Genomic DNA, 19,388 nt, shown 5'->3' with positions numbered 1-19,388 from the left:
TTTAAACTTCAGAACATGCCTGTGAAGTAGATCTTATTATCCCCATTTTCCAGAACAACATACCGAGGGTCAGCGATGTTCACTGACTTGCAGCGGCTTATGTGATGTGTAACTAGAAGAGAAGATTCAAACCCAGCTCTCCCAACCCAAATATGAGGCGGGCACAGACACTGCACCATCGAAATGGACTGAGAATATTGCCCACACTGATAACACGCTTCACCAGGTCCCCAAGGGCCCCCTCCGTTGGCTCTCATATGGAATCACAACCAAGGGAGAGGCAAGGGCTGCCTGTTTCCTCCAACCCCAGATTATTCCAGAAGACCATGCTGGCACCAGCCCTCTGAGAGCCTAGGTCAGCTCCCTCGCTGCCTGGACCACATGGCTCACTCGGGGATACCCTGAGGACTCTGCCAGGAGTGGCCCTGGAGCCCCCGCACCCTTCTCCCTCCCAGGCTTGTACTCACAAATTTTTAAGGTCCGTAGCTCCTCGAAAAGCTTTCCTGGGGATGGCCTGGATGGCGTTCTCACTCAAGTCCCTGGGAGGATAAAGTCAGAGGGAGAGAAAACACCGGTCAGAAAAGAGGTTCCTGCAGAGTGCTGTGATGAGTTAGGGAAGCAGGGCAGGTGGGCTGGAGGGCACTGAACCAGCCACTGCTGCACCTCAGCACCTAGGACAGTGCCTGGCCCACAGCGGCCACTCAGCAAGCATTTGTTGAATGAATGAATGAATGAATGAATGATGGAACTGGAGAGACACACCATGTCCTGGAGGGAGCTCAGTCCCCAGCCACCTCCCCTTCTCTGGGCTCGGGGCTTGCAGCTGGAAGGAGAAGCCTGGGGCAGCTCTGACCAGCCCTGCCAGACCCCACCTGATATAGTTTGGATATTTGTCCCCGCCCAGATCTCGTGTTGAATTGTAATCCCCAGTGCTGGAGGTGGGGCCTGGTGGGAGGTGATCCAGTCACGGGTGCTGATCCCTCCTGGCTTGGTGCTGACTTCTCGATGGCGTGTGAGTTCCGGGAGCTCTGGTTGTTGAAGTGTGTGGCGCCTCCCCCTCCACTCTCCCTCTCCTTCACCCTCCCAGGTGAAGTGCCTGCTCCCCCTCAGGTTTCTGCCATGAGAAAAAGCTCCCTGAGGCCTCCCCAGAAGTAGATGCCTTTGCTTCCCGCACAGCCTGCAGAACCGTGAGCCAAGTCAATCACTTCTTATAAATTACCCAGTCTTGGCACTTCATTATAGCAATACAAGAACAGCCTAATGCCCACAGAGGTCAGCCCACCAGACCCCCAGAGGCCAGTTCAGCCCCTACAGCATCGTGCAGGGCTGCAAAGGGGCACACAACAGAGGTGCTTCTGGAGGGGGATTGATGACCACTGTCTGGCACCGGGTGGGAGGGATGGCACGCTGGGCTGGCTGTAGGAGGGATGGCACGCCTGGGGCTTATGCTCTGTGTCTTATGCTGAGCAAGCTGACTCAGGAAGGACAGAATTGGCTCCGGTGACCCAGTCGGCCAGTGGCCCACCCAGGTCTTTAACTCCAGGCAGGGCCTGACTCCAAACCCTGTGCTCTTGGGGACTGCAGGCAGCAGGGCACCTCCGTGAGCCTGGGCCACAGGGAGTCAGGAGCACCCAGGGGGCTGGGATCACTGAGGACTTCACACCTCCCCATGAATGCCCTGCTACGAGGGGAGGGGGCGCTGTCGGGACTGCAAATCCTCAGCCTTGGTGACTGCCAGGCAAGCTTTGGGGCCCTTCCTCCACTCCCTGGCAGGACCGGGCCTCTGACCTGTCCACCTGCCTCTCTTCCCGCTCAGCAGCCCCCCTGGCATCCACAGACGTGTGCAAATGCCCCTTTCCAGGTCAGCTTTTCCTACTCACAGCCACACTCCCCTCAGGCCAGCACTGCCTGAGTCCTTCCCAGGAGCATGGCGTGGATACTATCACCATCCCCATTATACAAAGGAGAAAAGGGAGGCTCAGAGAAGCTAAGCAACTTCTTCAACGTAACACAGCTGGTGGGTGGTGGCTTTAGAATTTGAACCCAGGCATTCAGGTCCCAGAGCCCTGGCTTGTGCAGCAGCCCTGGGGGTAGGAACTGCCATTGCACCCATTTCACAGAGGAGGGAACTGAGCTCCAAGACGTGAAGTAACTGACCTGGGTTGGACCCGGGCTCCCTGCCTCAGAGCCTTGCCCAGACACACCAGGGTCCTGTAGGTGAACAACCAGAGGCAGACCGTCCTGACATAGGCCCCAGTGCCAGGCAGTTCCACAGCCCCACCTCCTCCTCCTGGGCCAGGCCCATGGGCTTTGACAGTGCCCTTCCTTTCAGCCCCTCGCTCCACAAGATCCGAGAATACAGCCCACAGCCCACAGCCCCCTACTCCGCCGCACACTGCCCCTTGAACGGTCAAGGCCGCCACTGCCCTGTCTGGGTTTCCCTGTTGAGAAACTCAATGGTGTGCACAGAGCCCTGAGTCAGAAAGGTAAGAGGCAGGTGGGCTAGAAGGCACTGGACCAGCTGCTGCTGCACCCCAGCACCTAGGACAGTGCCTGGCCCATATCAGCCACTCGGCAAGCATTTGTTGAATGAATGAATGAATGAATGAGTGAATGAATGAATGATGGAACTGGAGAGATGCACCCTGTCTTGGAGGGAGCTCGGTCCCCAGCTATCTCCCCTTCTCTGGGCTGGGGACTTGCAGCTGGAGGGAGGAGCCTGGGGTTCGAGGCCTGGCCCTCCCCCTCCTGGCCGTACATCTGCAAGGCACCCTTTCCCTCCTGAGCCCAGTTTCCTCATGTACAAAATGGGAAAAATGAAAGCCTGGCAAGGCAATTGCCCTCCCGTCCCCACAGAGTGGGCACCAACATCTGTGTGCTCCCTCCCCCAAACCCAGCCCCTCTGTCCTGTCCCCTCATAGCCTTCAGAAGAGCAGCCAGGCATTCATGTCTGAAGGGGCCTTGGCACCATCAGCGCCCCTCATTCTTGCTCTCTCTTGCTCTCTCTCCTGGATGTAGGCCCCATCTCCTGGAGGGGAGATGGTTCAAGCCTGCAGCACAGACATAGCTGTCCCTCCTCCAGAGCCGTCCCACCTGCCATCCCTGAGGCATCTCCCCTTCCTGCGGGGGAAGCTTCCTCCTCCTGCACTCGCCCGGCCACACCTTCCCTTCCTGCTCTCCCCCTGGCATCTTTCATCTTCGATCTTGGTTATTTGTGCCATATCTCCAGCTCCCCTGTGTAGTCTGCCAGTATTCCTGGAGACATTCCCCAAATTCCACCCATTTAGGCTACTCCCCAGAGGGCCCCCAGTGGCCTACTCCCCGATGCCTGTCTTTATGCAGCAACTCCCCCAGCCCCATATGTCTTGAGAGGCGCATTTCAGTCTTCACCTGCCTAATCCTTGTTATCATCTCTTCCTTGCCTAGAGAGCTCCTTGGCTGCCACATCCTCTTCTTAGTGTCTCTGCTTCTTACAAGAAATTGCTGCCCTGGTGGTGCCTGCCCTAATGGCTTGAAGGTTCTCCTGGTCTGTGGACTTGTGGACTTGTTTTCTCCATCTTCCTAAGTGGGATGCTGCCACTGGGCAGAGTGGGCTGGCAGGGAAATTACTGGATTTAGAGCAGGGCTGTACAGGCCACACAGGTAAACAACAGACTGCCCACACTGGAGCTCATGGTCATGTGAGTTCCTCAGTAACCAGGAGACCAGGCTGACATGGGAGCCCAACATGAAACCAAACTCACCTTGATGGAGTGCCCGCAGGCACCAGTGTCCGGGCTGGGCTTGTGGATGCAGAGCTAACCACAAGTGCATGGTCTACCCTAGAGCACTCATGCCCAGAAGAGGGCACAGATGGGAAACCAGTGAGTAGACCTTCAATCCTTCACTCCAGAAATGTGTACTGAAAGCTGATGGTCTGCTGGGGACCCCCAAAGACTTGCTTTCATGGGGTGTACATGCCAGCTTTCAACAATGGCTGGAGGAACAGTACTGCCAAAGAGATGGGAGAGTACAGAGAAGTGAGTGAACAAGTCCGCTGGAGGGAGGAGAGGTGATCTCTGACCGGATCTTAAAGAGTTGATGTGTCCCAGACAGAAACGGAAAATGAGGAAAGGGTGTTCTAAGCAGTGGTAACAGCATGTGCAGAAGCCCAGAGACAGGAAGGGACGAGGCAGGCTGGGGGAATCTCATGCAGTTTCGTATGACTGGTGTGTGTACGTGGGAGGTTGTGGTAGTTAAAAGACATCCACAAATTGTTTGACATTCCTCCCTTCAAAAGACGGAGGCTCATTCTCTTCCTCCTGAATGTGGGCAGGACTCAGTAACTTACTTCTGAAGAACCACATATGATGGAAGCGGTAATGGATAACCTCCAAGACTAGATCGTAAAAGACACTGTAGCTCCCTCCTTGTTCCTTCTGGGATTGCCCTCTCTGGGAGAACCCAGCCCAGGTCATAAGGACACTCAAGCAGCTCTCTGAGGAGGCCCACATGGAGAAGAACCGAGGCCTCTCGCCAACAGCAGGCACAGGCTTGCCAGCCTGTGAGCCAGCCATCAAGGAAGTGCATCCTCCAGGCCCAGCCAAGCCTTCAGATGATGCAACCCCCCAACATTGTGATGCAATGTCATGAAAAACCCCAAGCCAGAACCACCCAGCCACCTACAGAGACTGTGAGATGGTTATTGTTTGTTCTTGAAAGCCGCAGTGTTTTGAAGTCATTGGTTACGCGACAATCGATGACTCATCCAGCGTTGCTTTGAGGCATGACCCTGAGGAAGGGAGGGGCATGCTTAGGCTCAAGGCTAATGGGCTGAAATCGTGTTAGAGACTTGGCTACATCACTTCTCCTTTTTGGGGGGCCTCAGTTTCCTCATTTGTCCAATTCATAGGCTGGACCAGAAGATTTCTAAGCTCTTCACCAGTGCAGACCCACCCACATGCCTGCAAGACACATTGCTATGGTCCGAATGATCGTTTCCTCTCAAAAAAGGCATAGGTTGAAACCTGATCTCCAATGTGATGGCATTAGGAGGTGAGGACTTTGGGAGGTGATAGGTCATGTGAGCTCCATCCTTATAACAGGATTAGCTCTTATGAAAGAGACCACAGAGAGCTGCCTTGCCCCGTCCTCCGTGTGAGGACACAGCTAGAAGGCACCATCTATGAAGCAGGAAGCAGCCTTCACCACACGCCAAATCTGCCAATACCTTGATCTTGGACTTCCCACCTCTAGAACTGTGAGAAATACATTTCTGCTGTTTATAAGCCACTCGGTCTATGGCATTTTGTTTTTGTTTTTTTAGAGACAAGGTCTTGCTGTCACCCAGGCCAGACTGCAGTGGCACAATCATAGATCACTGTCACCTTGAACTCCTGGGCTCAAGCGATCTTCCCCACCTCAGCCTTCTGAGTAGCTGGGACTACAGATGCGCTGGGACTACAGATGCTCTACAGGTGGAGACAGGGTCTCACTTTGTTGCTGAGGCTGGTCTCAAACTCCTGGCCTCAAGTGATTCACCCACCTCAGCCTCCCAATACGATATTTTGTTATAGCAGCTGGAACAGACTAAGACACACATCAAGTGAGGTGGTTGCTTCTTTAGGGGATTTGGGGTCCCAGAAAGGAGGTGAGGAAAGTTGCTGGCCACACACCTACTGAAAGAGGGGGTCTGGGCAGAAGACAGACACAGCCTCTCGCCTTTGGTGACCCACAGGGACTCAGGGAGATGAGAGTACGCGCATTAAGAGCCAGATGGGGGCAGGGAGGAGTGGTGGCCTGAGGATGTCCACAGAGTCGGGAAGGCGGGACCTCCAGTGGGACCCTCATCTCAGCCCGGCCGACCACTCACCCTTTGGCCAAGCCTGGGAAGGAATGCTGGGCTGGCACTCACATCCATTCATTATTCCATTTAATCCTCACCACAACCCTGCAAGGAAGGTTTTTTTATTCGTATTGATTTGCTTATCGATTTAGACCCAACCTTGTTCTAGAAAGGCTTTAAGGTGGCTTATAGGGATTTTCAAAACAGCAAGAGAGCAAGATTGAAAAATGAGGCACAGAGAAGAGGAAGAATCAATGGGGAGTACTAAGAATGCATGTACCATGTGACCACATGCCAGGCTGGGCTGAGCGGGGCTCTGAGCTTTCTCACTGAAAGACGACATGAAAGGAGAGCCAGTCAGTTCACAGCGCCCACGGGACACGTATAAGTCTAAAAGGATCAGCTTCTCAGGAGTACAGCTGGTTTGGCACTCAGATGAGGCAAGAATTTTCCCAGGGGTCTTTATTAAAAATGACAGTGTAGCCTAATCAATAACACTAGATCCTTATAATAAATGGGGTTTGAGTGTCTGTTTCTTATAACAGCATCAAAGTACGATTCAGCAAATGCAGTTCTATAAGGACTCACACCAAGAACTAAGTAGGCAAGAGGGAGAAGGCAGAGGCAGACTCCAGGCAGGCCAGTCTATGCAAAGACGCTGGGGCATAAGAGAGCCTGGTATGACTGGGGAGGAGCAGAGGCTCTGGGAAGCAAGTGTCAGCTGGGAGAAGCCTCACACAGGCTGGGGAGAGTGATGGGATAGAACAGAGAGGGCTGTGATCTGACCATCTTTTTAATTATTATTTTTATTTATTTAGAGACAGCATCTCACTCTGTCACTCAGGCTGGAGTGCAGTCACTCAATCACAGCTCACTGCACTGTTGAAATCCTGGGCTCAGGTGATCCTCCTCTCTCAGCTTCCTGAGTAGCTGGGACTACAGGCGCATGCTACCATGTCTGGCTATTTTTTTTTTTTTTAATCTTTTTGTAGAGACAGGGTCTCACTATGTGGTCCAGGCTGGTCTCAAACTCCTGTGTTCTAGTGATCCTCCCACCTCAGCCTCCCAAGTAGCTGGGACTACAGGCACAGGCACTGCACCCGGCTCTGACCATCTTTCAGGCATTGTTCTGGGGCACCAAAGCTTAAAGAGGAAAGACACAACCCCCAGGCAGGCAGACAGCAGGTGATGCCAAGGGCCAGTCAAGAGATGAGAGATGGCCCAAAGCTGGGTGTGGAACTGCCCCACCCTGGCCAGCCAGCCGACAGCCGGAAGCAGCCCACATTGTTTAAACGAAGACAGGAAAGTGAATTTGGGGCCCCAGGAGAGGCCAGAGGAAAACAGGTGAACCTTGGAAGCCTCAGGAAAATGCAGCCTGATGGCAGCAAAGCAGGTGGTAGAAGGAGCCTGCACCTGCAGAGAGAAGGACCAGGTTCAACTCCTGCTTCTGCTATTGACCAACCATGGACCTGGAGAAGTTCTGCACCTGAGAGCTTCAGGTGCCCTATTTGTAAAATACCTACCACGTGGGACTTTGGAAAAGATTGTGAGTTTATGTACTTAAGCTTCTGAATCACAACCTCCGTTTAGCAACCTTCAAGAAATGCCGGCTGTTGTCCCTGCCCTAAGCACAGCCTAAGCAACCCTAAGGCTCTGTTGTTTCAAGCTTTCCCACGAGGGGGCGCCAGAAGCCTTCCCTGGACCTGGATGCCTCAACCACGTCGCAAACTAGTAGAACAAAGCTATTCTTTTTTTTCCCTTTTTGCTCCAATTGACTTCCTACCTTGCCAATATTTGTCTCATCTTTCCCAAATCCCTTTGAAATACAGTTTATCATGTCTTCTGCCCCTGGTCTGCGTGGAAACCCCCCAAAAGCACCACCTAAGCCTTTCCCCATCAGTTTTCCCGGAGCCCTGGGCCACCTTCATCTCCCTCAGAGCCAGTCATTCCTGCCCGTCCTCCTCCCACGCAGCCTTGTCAAACGCCCTGAAGTGAGGAGATGGCCGGGATGTGTCTGGGCAGAATGAAACATCCTGAGAACTGCTGTCCTGGAAGCAGGCGGGATCTGCGACTGGAAGGACAAACAGCCAAGCCCAGGGCAGCCGGGGCCTGTCCCAGCCCGGGGAAGCAGAGCCAGACAGGGGTTCAGAAGGAGGGCAGGGGAAGGACAGTGACAAGGGCACCATGACAAATCCCCAGAGCCAGACCCGGGACAGCGCTGGGGAGATACAGGGCTGGGGCAGAAGCTGAAGGGCGGGACAAGGTCCCAGACTTCTGACAAGCACCTGGGGGATGCAGGGATGCTGGTCCAGGGAGCACTCACGGAGAGGCCAGGGTGCTGAGGACAAAGCCCACAGCTGGTGTCACAGGGGAGACTTGGCTCCATTCACTTAAACCGTGTGGTCTCGGGCAAGTCATGTAACCTCTCTGGCCTCAGTTTTCTCATCTGCAACACGGGGATGGAAAGCGGCACTTATGTTGCAGGATCTGATGGGAGGTGCCCCTGCCTACTCCGTCACCTCTGCTGACATTCCTCCAGTTTCCCAGACCCCTCCTGAGTACACAGGACCTGTGTACTTGCTGTGGCTTCTGCCTGGGATACTCTTCCCTCACCTTCACCCAGGAGACGCTATTCATCCTTCACACCTCAGTCTTCAAACACCTCCCCTGAGCCTGAGTCAGCTGCTCTGTCTGCAACAGGCTCCCAGGACCCCCACTTTTACTTTTCGGCACAACCCAGGCTTGTAATAAAATACAGGTGCACCGGATGTGATGAAGTACTGACTCTGGTGAAGGTCCATCTCCGTCTCCAGACCATAACCTCCTGGCAGACACTCTCCTTCACTTTCCCTTGTATCCTGGCACATTGCAGGGACTCAGTAGTTTTTAGCTGAATGAACTAAAATGGATCCTTACATGAGTCCTCTGCTCTAATCCCTCTCCATTTTCCCGGCCAAAACAAGTAGTTAGGACTGGCCAAGGGAGAGGCAGGAGCTCAGGGCCAGACAGGCTGGCTGTGCATGCCGAGAGACCACAGCTCCCCACCTATGCTTCGGCTACTTGTACCTGCTCTGCCTAACCAGGCTGCAGACCCAGTGAGATACAGGCTCAGAAGGGGAAGGCAGGCATGAGCAAGCACTTGTTATCGTGGATGATGTATCAATCGCACCCCTTCCCTTCCCACATCCTTCAGGATATTCACAACCAAACACCCTCAAGTGGTTCCAAGTTCACACCAGCTCGAGGCAAGGGCCCTGCAGACAAAGCATGAACCCCATCGCCAAGATCAAGCGCCCCAGGAGGCAAACTCCACCAAGAGCAGCCCCCACTTGGCCTGGAAGCATCGGGCAACCCCAGTCGGCCGCCCGCCCCTGAAGAGAAGGGGGCTGCCAGGCCCACACCCTGACTTGGCACCATCTCCAGGCACCCGGCTCTGGCTGCCCCGCCTCCTGCACACTCTGCCAATCCCCCCATCCTCTACCAGGGCTGGAGGAGGCAGGGGTTGGGGAAGCCGAGGTCAAGACCCCATGTTCTGGCTGCTAATCTGCCTTCACGCTCTAACCTGATTGGTCCCTGCTGGCAGACCAGCCTCTAAGGGGATTAGCAGTGGGGGCAGGGGTGGGAGTACACAGAGGGCTGCTGGGCACCTGCCAAGGCTGGACTGGGCTCTGGGTTCTTGCTGCCCACTCAGGCGCCACTGCAGGGCACAGGCCTTATTTTGTCTGCTTTTCATGCCACATGGAAGCTCTGGGCTGCCTGGCCTGTCTCCTTGGCCCCCTGCAGCCTGAGTGGTTACCTTGAACCAGGGCACCTCATCTGGGAGCTTAGATCCTTGTCAGAAGATGGTTGGATTAAGGACTCAGGCTCTGGCCTCATGCACATCTTCTAACCCCCAAGCCTCAGTCTTCTCATGGTAAAATGGGAATAATTATCATATGGCTTAACCACAGCTGAGTGTGGGGCCTCAGCCAGGACTGGCAGAGTTGGCTGCCATTGCCAACACTTTGATAATTGTCTTTTGGGCTCTGTAGGGAGGAGGAGGGAGGGTCAGGGCCTGGGAGTCAGGAGGCTGAGGCTCAAGGCCGCCAACCCACTCCATGACCTCTGGCAGGACCACAGTTAGTTCCCAACATCTGCAACAATACTGACCTCCCAGGGATGCTGGGAGGATGGGATTACGTGCTGTGTGTGTCACACACTCAGTATGCCCACTGGTAGCTGGTGCCAGCATGGGGCAGCCTCACAAGGCTGTTATCAGTAAGTGGCTGCCCGGGACTCCACTGCAGATAACTCAGCAAGTGAGTCCCTGGCACCCGGTGGATTGGCAGCATCGTCATCACTGGGAAGTTTGATAGGAAAGCAGATTTTCTGGGTCCCACCTCCTGAGTCTGAACCTGCATTTCAGCAGGATTCTTCAGTGTCTCAGGTGCACACTGAAGTCTGAGAAGTGCTGCCTCCAGCAGAGGAAAGGTGTAAAATGTTTTAATGTCCCCAGCTGGAGCCAAAGCAAACGGATTATAACCTCTGTACTGGTGAGCATTTCAAAGCAAGGGTTGGAGGTGCCAACTCCTATTCTTTTGGTGCTGAGGTGGGGAGACTTAGACACAGACACCCCTAGTCAGTGGAGAGAGGAAGAGCAGCTACCAACCCCTCAGCTGCAGCTCACCGAGGCCCACCTTCCTGAGGAACAGAGAAGGCACTCAGAGGGCTGGGGGGGCAGGGACGAGCCACTACATTTGTCCCACAGGCCCTTCCTGCATTTCTGCCAATTTGCATGGAAGACGCCAGAGGGCATGGGTGAGGAGCAGGTGTGGGGCTCCCCGGTGAATCAGCTCCAGCACTCACAGCAGAGGGAGACTTGGCATCTCCAGCATGGCCAGGAGGTCAGGAGTCCCAGCTCTGGCTCCCTGCTCAGGCCAGGGAATGGGAGACAGACTCCTAAGGGCTGTCTGTGCTCCAGGTCCCTGCTGCAGGATGGCCTGGCAGGAGGGAGGCTATCAATACCCGTGGGTGGGACGCTGGGATGCACATGCTGCTCGGAGATGCTCCTGGGATCTCGCTGGACCATCCCACCTTTGTCTCTGTCTGTCCTTCACACCTCCCTTTAGATCCTGTGCCTCCCACCTAGAAGGGGAATTAATTCTGCAAGTACCCCTCCCTGACTGCTCTCTCCAGCCCGTGAAACAACACTCAAGTGCCCCAGATCTACCCTGTGTGCATACTGCATGTGTGCACGCCTGTCTCCAGGTCAGGGACTAGGTCTAATTCACCTTCAAGGTGGGTTCTGGAGAGCATTCGATGATAAGAACCTGCATCGTGCTGCCTTGGGCCTCAACTCAGAGGTCAGGGCTTTGTCCACTCACAAACCTCAGGTACTCCCAGAAGATGCAAGTAGAAAGCTTATCAGCCAGCTAATTCTCAGTGTGAATCTGTCTGTTTCATCTTCTCCAGAAGTTCAAGCTCGGTTAGGGGCCAGGGCCAGGGTGCAAAGCAGACCCAGCAGTGGTGTCAAAGAGACCACACTGGTGCAGTTAAGGGGTAGTGGGTCCTGCCTGCCACAAGCCCAGTTTCCTTTAATCTGGTCCCCCACTTCTCCGTCTTGTGAAAATACAGGACGGAACCAGGGGCAGTGGCTCACACCTATAATTTCAGCACTTTGGCAGGCTGAGGTGGGAGGATGGTTTGAGGCCAGTTTGAGATCAGCATGGGCAACATAGTGAGACCCCGTCTCTCCAAACAGTTAAAAAAATCAGCCAGACATGGTGATGTATGCCTGTAGTCCTAGCTACTCGGGAGGCTAAGGCAGAAGGATTGTTTGAGCCCAAGAATTCAAGGTTACAATGAGCTATGATCATGACACTGCACTCCAACTTGGGTGACAGAGTGAGCCTCCATCTCTTAAAAAAAAAAATCACACAGGACAGGATAGATCCTGGGAGCTGCTTTTGCCACCTCCTCTGGGCTTGGCTGCAGTCCTTTGAGTGGCAAGTTCCCCTTCCTAATCCTGGGTGCTCTCCTGCTCCCCTTCTCTGCAACCCTGACTGCCATGAGCCAGACCAGCTGGAGCGGATGGCAGGGTCATCAGATCAGCGAGCTTCCCTAAAGGAAGTCTCAGGATGCAGTAGCTAGTCTGGGAGTGGAGCCCTGCAGCCTGGATTCAAAATGAAGCTCAGCACCAACTGGTGCCTCTTTGGGCCTCAGTTTCCTTTTCTGTAACATAAGTTTGTAAGAGAAGACTGGCACACAGTGGGTGACAATCAGTTGTATTGTCCGTGAGGCTTCCAACTGCCGCTACTAAATCCTGAGTGCTACAGCTCTGTGACTCTGACAAGAAATGACTGCTCCCTCTCCTTTACCACCTCTCCCACTCCTAAGAGAATGATAAGATTCACGGAATTAAAGCTCACACATGCTCTGTGAGGTCTGGAGATTTATTTTTCAATTATTTAACTACAGTCCGGGCACAGTGGCTCATGCTTGTAACCCCAGCACTTTGGGAGGCCGAAGCAAGAGGATCACTGGAGCCTAGGAATTTGAGGCAACCTGGGCAACTTAGCAAGACCTGGTCTCCACAAAAATGTTTTAAAATAATTAGCCAAGTGTGTTAGTGTGCCTGTGGTCTCAGCTACTCAGGAGGCTGAGTTGGGAGGATTGTTAAGCCAAGGAGGTGGAGGCTGCAGTGAGCTGTGATCGTGCCACTTCACTCCAGTCTGGGCAACAGAGTGAGAGCCTATCTCAAAAATTTAAAAAATAAATAAATAAAATAAAATGTGGAACAGCCAACATGGTCCCAGGGAACTCCTGATGTCCAAGTTCCTGCAGGTGGTTTGGGGGCCTGACGCTGTGGATGGTGGGGCCTGAGCTTTGCCCTTATTCATCCCACCCACATTTACTGAGCACCCAGCATGTGCCAGGTCCCATCAGCTGGAGAGGTGCGCCCCTTCCCTGCCCACCGCGAAGCCGCAAACCCTCCTGTGGCAGCCCCCTCCTTCTCCCTCCAGCACCACCAGAGTTAATGTTGCAGAAACCTCATCAGGCAGAGACATTAAGCAGCCTTGAATGGCCGCAACATAAAAGCACCCAGGGTAACATTTCCTTGAACCGGGCTGTTTGCTATGCAGCTACTGAGCATGCGTTCCCGCAACAGAGATATCAGGGGCACATCCCACAAGGCAGCCCTGCTTTGAAGTGAAAGTTCAGCCCTGCCAAGGAACAGCAGCTCAGAGGCTAGAGTCCCACTAAGCAGCGAGACGCTCAGGGGCACACACGAGACACAACCAGCTTCGTCCTTCAACTCTGCCAACAGCAAGTGGCAGACATGAGTCCCAGACACCAAGGCAAGGGCACAGCAGCAAGCAATGAGGGTGAATGAAGCAGGCAGAGGAATGCAGGCCCCTCTGCATGTGAACACCAGGGCGAGGCCTCCAGGCTTACTCAACACCAGATGCTGGGTGCGGAGACCTTGGAGGCCCCTGGTGACCTGCTAGTCCTGGGCGGGAATGCACCGGGAAGTGTGAGAGGCAAGGCTCCTGTCCCAGGCACCTACAAGGAACAGTTAGGACCAGTGACTTCAGAGGTTCCCAGGCCAGATACACAATGGAGGGGGCAGGGGAGGTGGTGCAGGAGGACAAATGATTGATGTATAGAGAAAAGGACATGAGCTTTGGAGCCAGACAACCCTGGGCGTGACTCCAAGCCCTACCATTTACTGCCTGTATGACCTTGGGCAAGTTACTTAACCTTTCTGAGCCTGGTTACTCATGGGTAGAGGAGGGTTAATCACATCTCCCTCTTGCTGAGTTGCAAGGATTAAATACCACATGTACCACTTATATAAAGCTCAAAATAGGCAAAACTAATCTATGCTGTTGGAAGTCAGGATTGTAGTTAGTCGGGATGGGGGGTGCAGGGATTTGTGGCTGGAAGGAGGTACAGGAGGCTTCTAGGAACTCATGATGGTTTACTTTTTGATCTGATGCTGGTTACATGAGTGTGTTCACTTTGTGAAAATGTGGTGAGCTGTACACTCATTGGCACACTTTTCAGGATATATGTTATACTTCAATTAAAAGTTTTAAAAAGTAACATGGGAAGCACTGATTCCAGCACCTGGTGCTTTGTAGGCATTCAACAAATGCCAGTGCCCTCCCTCTTCAGTCCCTGCTGGAGGAGACAAATGCAGAAAAAATCTGCCAAGTGACAAATACTCCAAGAAGCCAGGCTCACAATTTTAAACAGTGGGGAGATTCCCAGGCTGAGAGGAAACTGCACGGAGGACAGTGTGGCAGAAACAATCCCCAGCCAACAGTGGGGAGGGACTGGGGCCAGCTTCCAACAGACACGGAGGCGGAAATGGGAAAATGGGCACTGTGCAGATGTGAGTATCTGACTCTGCCAGGTGAAGATGCTGCATCTTCCAGAGTCTCTAATACAGCAATGCCAGTTCAGGTTCTGTGTCTTCCTGGAGAACAGGCACAGCGCCCGGCTCTGGGACAAGACTTCCAGGTCACAGGGTAGAACTATAGGAGCAAGGATCTGGGAGAGCCAGGGCTGGAGTGTGGGAAATAGGCCAACCGAATAGCCTTCAGAGTAGGTCCAAATGCCTTCTCTGCCTTGTTGCAGGAAGAAATGAGGGTACATTATAAAATAGAGTGAGAAAACAGAAATCAAAGAAGTAAAAAAAAAAAAGACAGAAATAGGTAGAAATATCAAACAAAAGAGAGGTGCAGCCTGCAAAGCCCTTTGCATCTGCTACCAATGGGCCCTGGGCTTCTTACAGCCTAGGGGGACTGCGGGGACTGGTATCTTACACAATTTACCAAGTCTATGGATAAAACAGCTTGGGAGCAGAGTGGCCTTTCCTGGGTCTAAAACCAAGCACAGAGGCCTCCTACCAGTCTCTATAAAGAGATGATCGTAGGACATCATTTCCTGCAAGGAGCTCCCTGCTACCACCTGCCAAAAAATAGAGATGACTGTGGGAGAAAAGCAATACCCTCACTGGCATCCCCAGCGGGGGCCCAAGAACACTCAGCCACACCTTCCAAGTCACATGAAGCTAAGTCACAGGTCAGCTAATTCTGCAAAGGATCAATTTGCTAAATTTCTTTGTTTCCTTTAACAGTTTGGTTTTAGTTGGGCAGTTTCCCATTTCCCTTCACAATAGCCTTTTAAGGACAGTCATATTGCCCCACCCCAGCCTCTTCCTGTAGGAAGACTCCAAGCTCCACCATTTCTCTGTAGGAAGAGGCTGGGGCGGGTTCACTATAGTTCAAACACGCGGAGCAGGGGCAGAGACAAATGGAACAGTTCTTAAACTGCTGTAATAAAGACAAAATGCAAACCAGTCGACTCACACCAAATAGTTAAAAGAAGTAAATCAATTTGACATATTGGTCATTTGACAAATTGGCCATTCCATGAATTGACTTTTGGGGCAAATTGGCTTTTAGCAAAAATGGCATTTGGCAAATTGGTCTGCTTCTGTCACTGCAATGCGTTTCACAGGGTAATTACTCCATGGCCTGGTACCCGATCTCAGGAGAAGTTGTTCTGCAGTGTCAGTGCCACCACCTACTACACTGTTCTTTGCTGGACTGGCTCAAGCCAGGTGGGTTTTAGGGTATTATGAAGAATGCACAGGCTACGCAGCAGGCAGGCCACCCTTCACATGCATCACTTTTCTCAGGAAAGCTCATCCAGACTCTGAGGGGCAGACTCTTTGGGTTCTCCCGGTTGAAGATCGGGGTGGGCCTGGGGCTGGGAAAGGCAGGATTTAATGTGGTTTGAAAAGAGAGAGAACTGAGGAGAGGAGTGACAGGGCTGGGCAAGTATAACCCAGGCTGTGCTGGGGGAAGGGACTCTGCTCAGAGAAGTGACCAGGGCAGTGGGGCTGCGAATCCAAGCTTCTCCAGGGAGAAGCTGGGAGCCCCACCAACGTGGCAGGACAGCTAATGTCAAGACTGACGTCTGACTTGAAATCATGTCAGGAGCAGCCCACCAAGGAGGCCAACAGAGCACCACTGGGTCCCTGGGGCATTTCCATTCCCTCTTCCTCAGGGGAAATGGGGTCTATTTCTCTACCAAAAAAACCATGCCCCATTCTTCCACACCTCAGTCTTCTACAGGGCTGTCACACCCTGTCAATCTTGGCTTCAGGAGTTTCTCAGAAGAAAGAAGGGGCTTGAGGGATTGGAATAGCAAGAGGTCAGCTTCCCCAGGACATCTGCAGCCCCTGAGGCCCCCTCCACATGCACAGAAAGGGATGCTCAAAGGGAATAAGACCGTAACTACTTTCCAGGCAGGCAGAAACACAGAGCCCTGACTGTTAAAGGAGCAAGGAAGGTTTCCAGTTGGCTGAGGGTGATCTGCAGGTGGCCACAACAAAAGCCCAGAGGAGCTACGAGGAGCCACAAGGAGTCGCTGCCTGGGGAGCTGTCCGTGGTCCTGAATCCATCCAGCAGCTCTTCCTCTGCTCAGGGCTAAAGACTCACCTTGGATTCCAGCCACATCAAACCTTGTCTACTCAGCTCTTCTTTCTCCAAAGCCTACAGAGAGTCTGATCCATAATACACACCCAGAAACACAGGATAGCTCCTCTATGAGCCTCAAGGGACCCACCCTTAGACTCCTAGGAGAGGCATGTGCTGAGATCAGTGCACATCACTAAGCTACTTCTATATGGGGTGAAGCTGAATCCTTCCACCAGTTTACACTTCTCCAGAAGTCAGACCTCCCCGCTGCCTGCCTGGACACAGATGCAAGCACAGAGAGGTGCTGAGAAGGGCATTTGGACACAATCCAAATCCTTGCATAAAAACTGTTCACTTTACTCCTAAGACAGGAATGATTGTGACTGGCTCTTGTGTAACACATGATTGTTATTAGTGGTGGTGGTGATGGTGATGATAGTGGTGGTGGCAACATTTATCATGCATTTACTATGTGCCTGGCACTGTGCTAGGTATTTTATATGTTTTATATACATGATCTCATTTAATTCTTTTATTTTTTATTTTATTTATTTTTTTTTTTCCGAGACGGAGTCTCACTCTGTCGCCCAGGCTGGAGTGCAGTGGTATGATCTTGGCTCACTGCAAGCTCTGCCTTCCAGGTTCACGCCATTCTCCTGCCTCAGCCTCCCAAGTAGCTGGGACTACAGGTGCCCGCCACCACACCCGGCTAATTTTTTGTATTTTTAGTAGAGACGAGGTTTCACCGTGTTAGCCAGGATGGTCTCGATCTCCTGACCTTGTGATCCGCCCTCCTCGGCCTCCCAAAGCGCTTGGATTACAGGCGTGAGCCACCACGCCCGGCCTCATTTAGTTCTTAAAACAACCTCATGAGACACATGCTCTCACCACTCTGGTGTGGGATGTTAATAGTCAGAGAGAATGCATGTGGGAGGGGCAGGGAGTAAATGAGAACTCTCTGGGCTTTCTGCTCAGTTTTGCTGTGAACCTGAAACTGCTCTAAAAAAGAAAGTCTACTGTTCGTTTGTTTGTTGTTTATAGAGACAGGGTCTTACTCTGTCACCCAGGCTGGAGTCCAGTGGCATAATTGTAGCTCACTGCAGCCTGGACTCAAGCAATCCTGGGCTCAAGCAATTCTCCTGCCTCAGCCTGGAGAGTAGCTAGGACTCTGGGCACACCCCCACCATGCTCAGCTAATTATTTTTATTTATTTATTTATTGTAGCAAAGGGGTCTCACTATGTTGCCCAGGCTGGTCTTGAACTCCTGGCCTCAAGCGATGCTCCCACCTCAGCCTCCCAAAGTGCTGGGATTACAGGCACGAGATACAGCACCTGGCCAAAGTCTATTTTATGAAAAGTACTCTGATCGTGCCTATTTTCCAGATAATGTAACTGAGGCATAGTAACTTTCCCAAGCAGCCTAACTGCAGAACCCACAAGCTAACCCATTATGCTACATAGGCACAGCACATTAGAATCTTCAAACTGACAGGCAGGTGTGTGGGGAGGCTTCTGGAAGCGTACGTATGTCGGCAGTGACACTTGATGGATGAACTTGGAGGGAGGAGGTGAAAGCCTCGAAAGCAGAGTACGATCGTGAACATTCATAATGTTGACATTGAGTCATCAAGGAAAGGTGAAATTATGTTCAGGGCCCTCTGTTTTAGAACTTAGATGCTTGTATAATAAATTCTAGACATATTCTCATCAAAAATGGCATATGGTTCACATGTTTTCCCCGAGCGGCCGTGCTGCAGAGAGTGCGGAATGTCAGCCCCTGTCTGCGATGAGCATTGCCTGGGGACTTCTCCTTGCCTCCCAGGATTCCTGTAAGTGTCTCAGGACCTGTCACTCCTTCCAAACCCCTGTAGGTTTGAAAGGCAAAGAGGCAGGCATTGGAATCTTGTGGTGAGAGGCTTCCATCAGAAGTCCCTTACAGACATGCAGTTGCATTTGACACTGCTTCCTTGAGGCGTCCGAGAATGAAGAGTGTGGTGGGAACAGCTTGGAGGGAGGATCTGAGGCCATCAGCCCCTGACTTCTCACAGTCTTTGGCACACCTCTGGGCCACCACCCAGGAGCCCTCAGCAGGAGTGACACCAGGGCTCCCAGCCCCAGTCTTCACCTAGTTGTGTAAGTGATGGCCAGCTCTGCAAAACCTGAACACAGAGGGCACCTACACCTCCTGGTATGCTGGCTGCAGCCAAATTCTGGGGGAGACAGGCAGAGGGTGGGCGGCTCTGACCACCACTGTGAATATCAGAAACTGTTCAGTGCTCAGGAGCCTTCATCTTAGCATCCAATTTGGCCCAACTCCTGATTCTCTAGAAGAGGTGGAAATTTTCTCCAACTTCTAGAGAATAGCTCCCACAGCCACGCCCTCCCCCAGGGAGGGGTTGGTGCTGCCAGACACCCTGCTGCCTGCCTCATTCTTTCCATCCCGAGAACAAGGGTCCCCATCTGGGCTGCAGAGCCACAAAGGCTACCCAGCTGTTGCGATATCTGGGTATCCTCATGCACCCCTAGCACTGTGTGTAGAGTGAATGAGGGTTAAACACCATGGGCTTTACCTCTGGGAGCCTTATTTTCCATATCTGTAAAACGGGAGAAAGTAACAGTGATGGCTGGTGGCTTAAGGCCCAATAAACAGGAGCTCTTGCTATTTTTTTTCTTTTCTTTTCTTTTCTTTTTTCTTTTCTTGTGAGACAGTCTTGCTCTGTCACCCAGGCTGGAGTGCAATGGCTCGATCTCAACTCACTGCAATCTCCACTTCCTGAGTTCAAGCAATTCTCATGCCTCAGCCTCCCGAGTAGCTGGGATTGCAGGCGAGTGCCACCATACTTGGCTAATTTTTTGTATTTTTAGTAGAGACAGGGCTTTGCTATGTTGGCCATACTGTTCTCAAACTCCTGAGCTCAAGTGATCTGCCTGCCTTGGCCTCCCAAAGTGCTAGGATTACAGGCGTGAGCCACTGCACCCAGCCACTGTTACTTTTCTTTCTTTTTTTTTTTTTTGTTTGTTTGAAACAGAGTCTCTCCCTGTCGCCCAGGCTGGAGTGCAGTAGCGCGATCTCGGCTCGCTGCAAGCTCCG

General features: G+C 52.6%; 1 protein-coding gene across 8 annotated transcripts in view; it reads right to left on the bottom strand.

Moving 5' to 3' along the window:
• SLIT1 (slit guidance ligand 1) overlaps positions 1–19,388 on the bottom strand; it is a 201,061-nt gene that overhangs the window by 67,119 nt on the left and 114,554 nt on the right. For all 8 annotated transcript variants that reach the window (XM_058436133.1, XM_058436132.1, XM_032135329.2 and 5 more), the window contains one exon: positions 468–539. In XM_058436133.1, coding sequence (XP_058292116.1) covers positions 468–539 — 72 coding nt within the window. The remainder of the gene's footprint in view (positions 1–467; positions 540–19,388) is intronic.

This window comes from Hylobates moloch, unplaced genomic scaffold (genome assembly GCF_009828535.3).
Source record: "Hylobates moloch isolate HMO894 unplaced genomic scaffold, HMol_V3 SCAFFOLD_3, whole genome shotgun sequence".
In the NCBI taxonomy this organism is placed as follows: domain Eukaryota; kingdom Metazoa; phylum Chordata; class Mammalia; order Primates; family Hylobatidae; genus Hylobates; species Hylobates moloch.
Note: the sequence above shows the minus strand (reverse complement) of the source record. Positions and strands in the feature narration are given on the sequence as shown.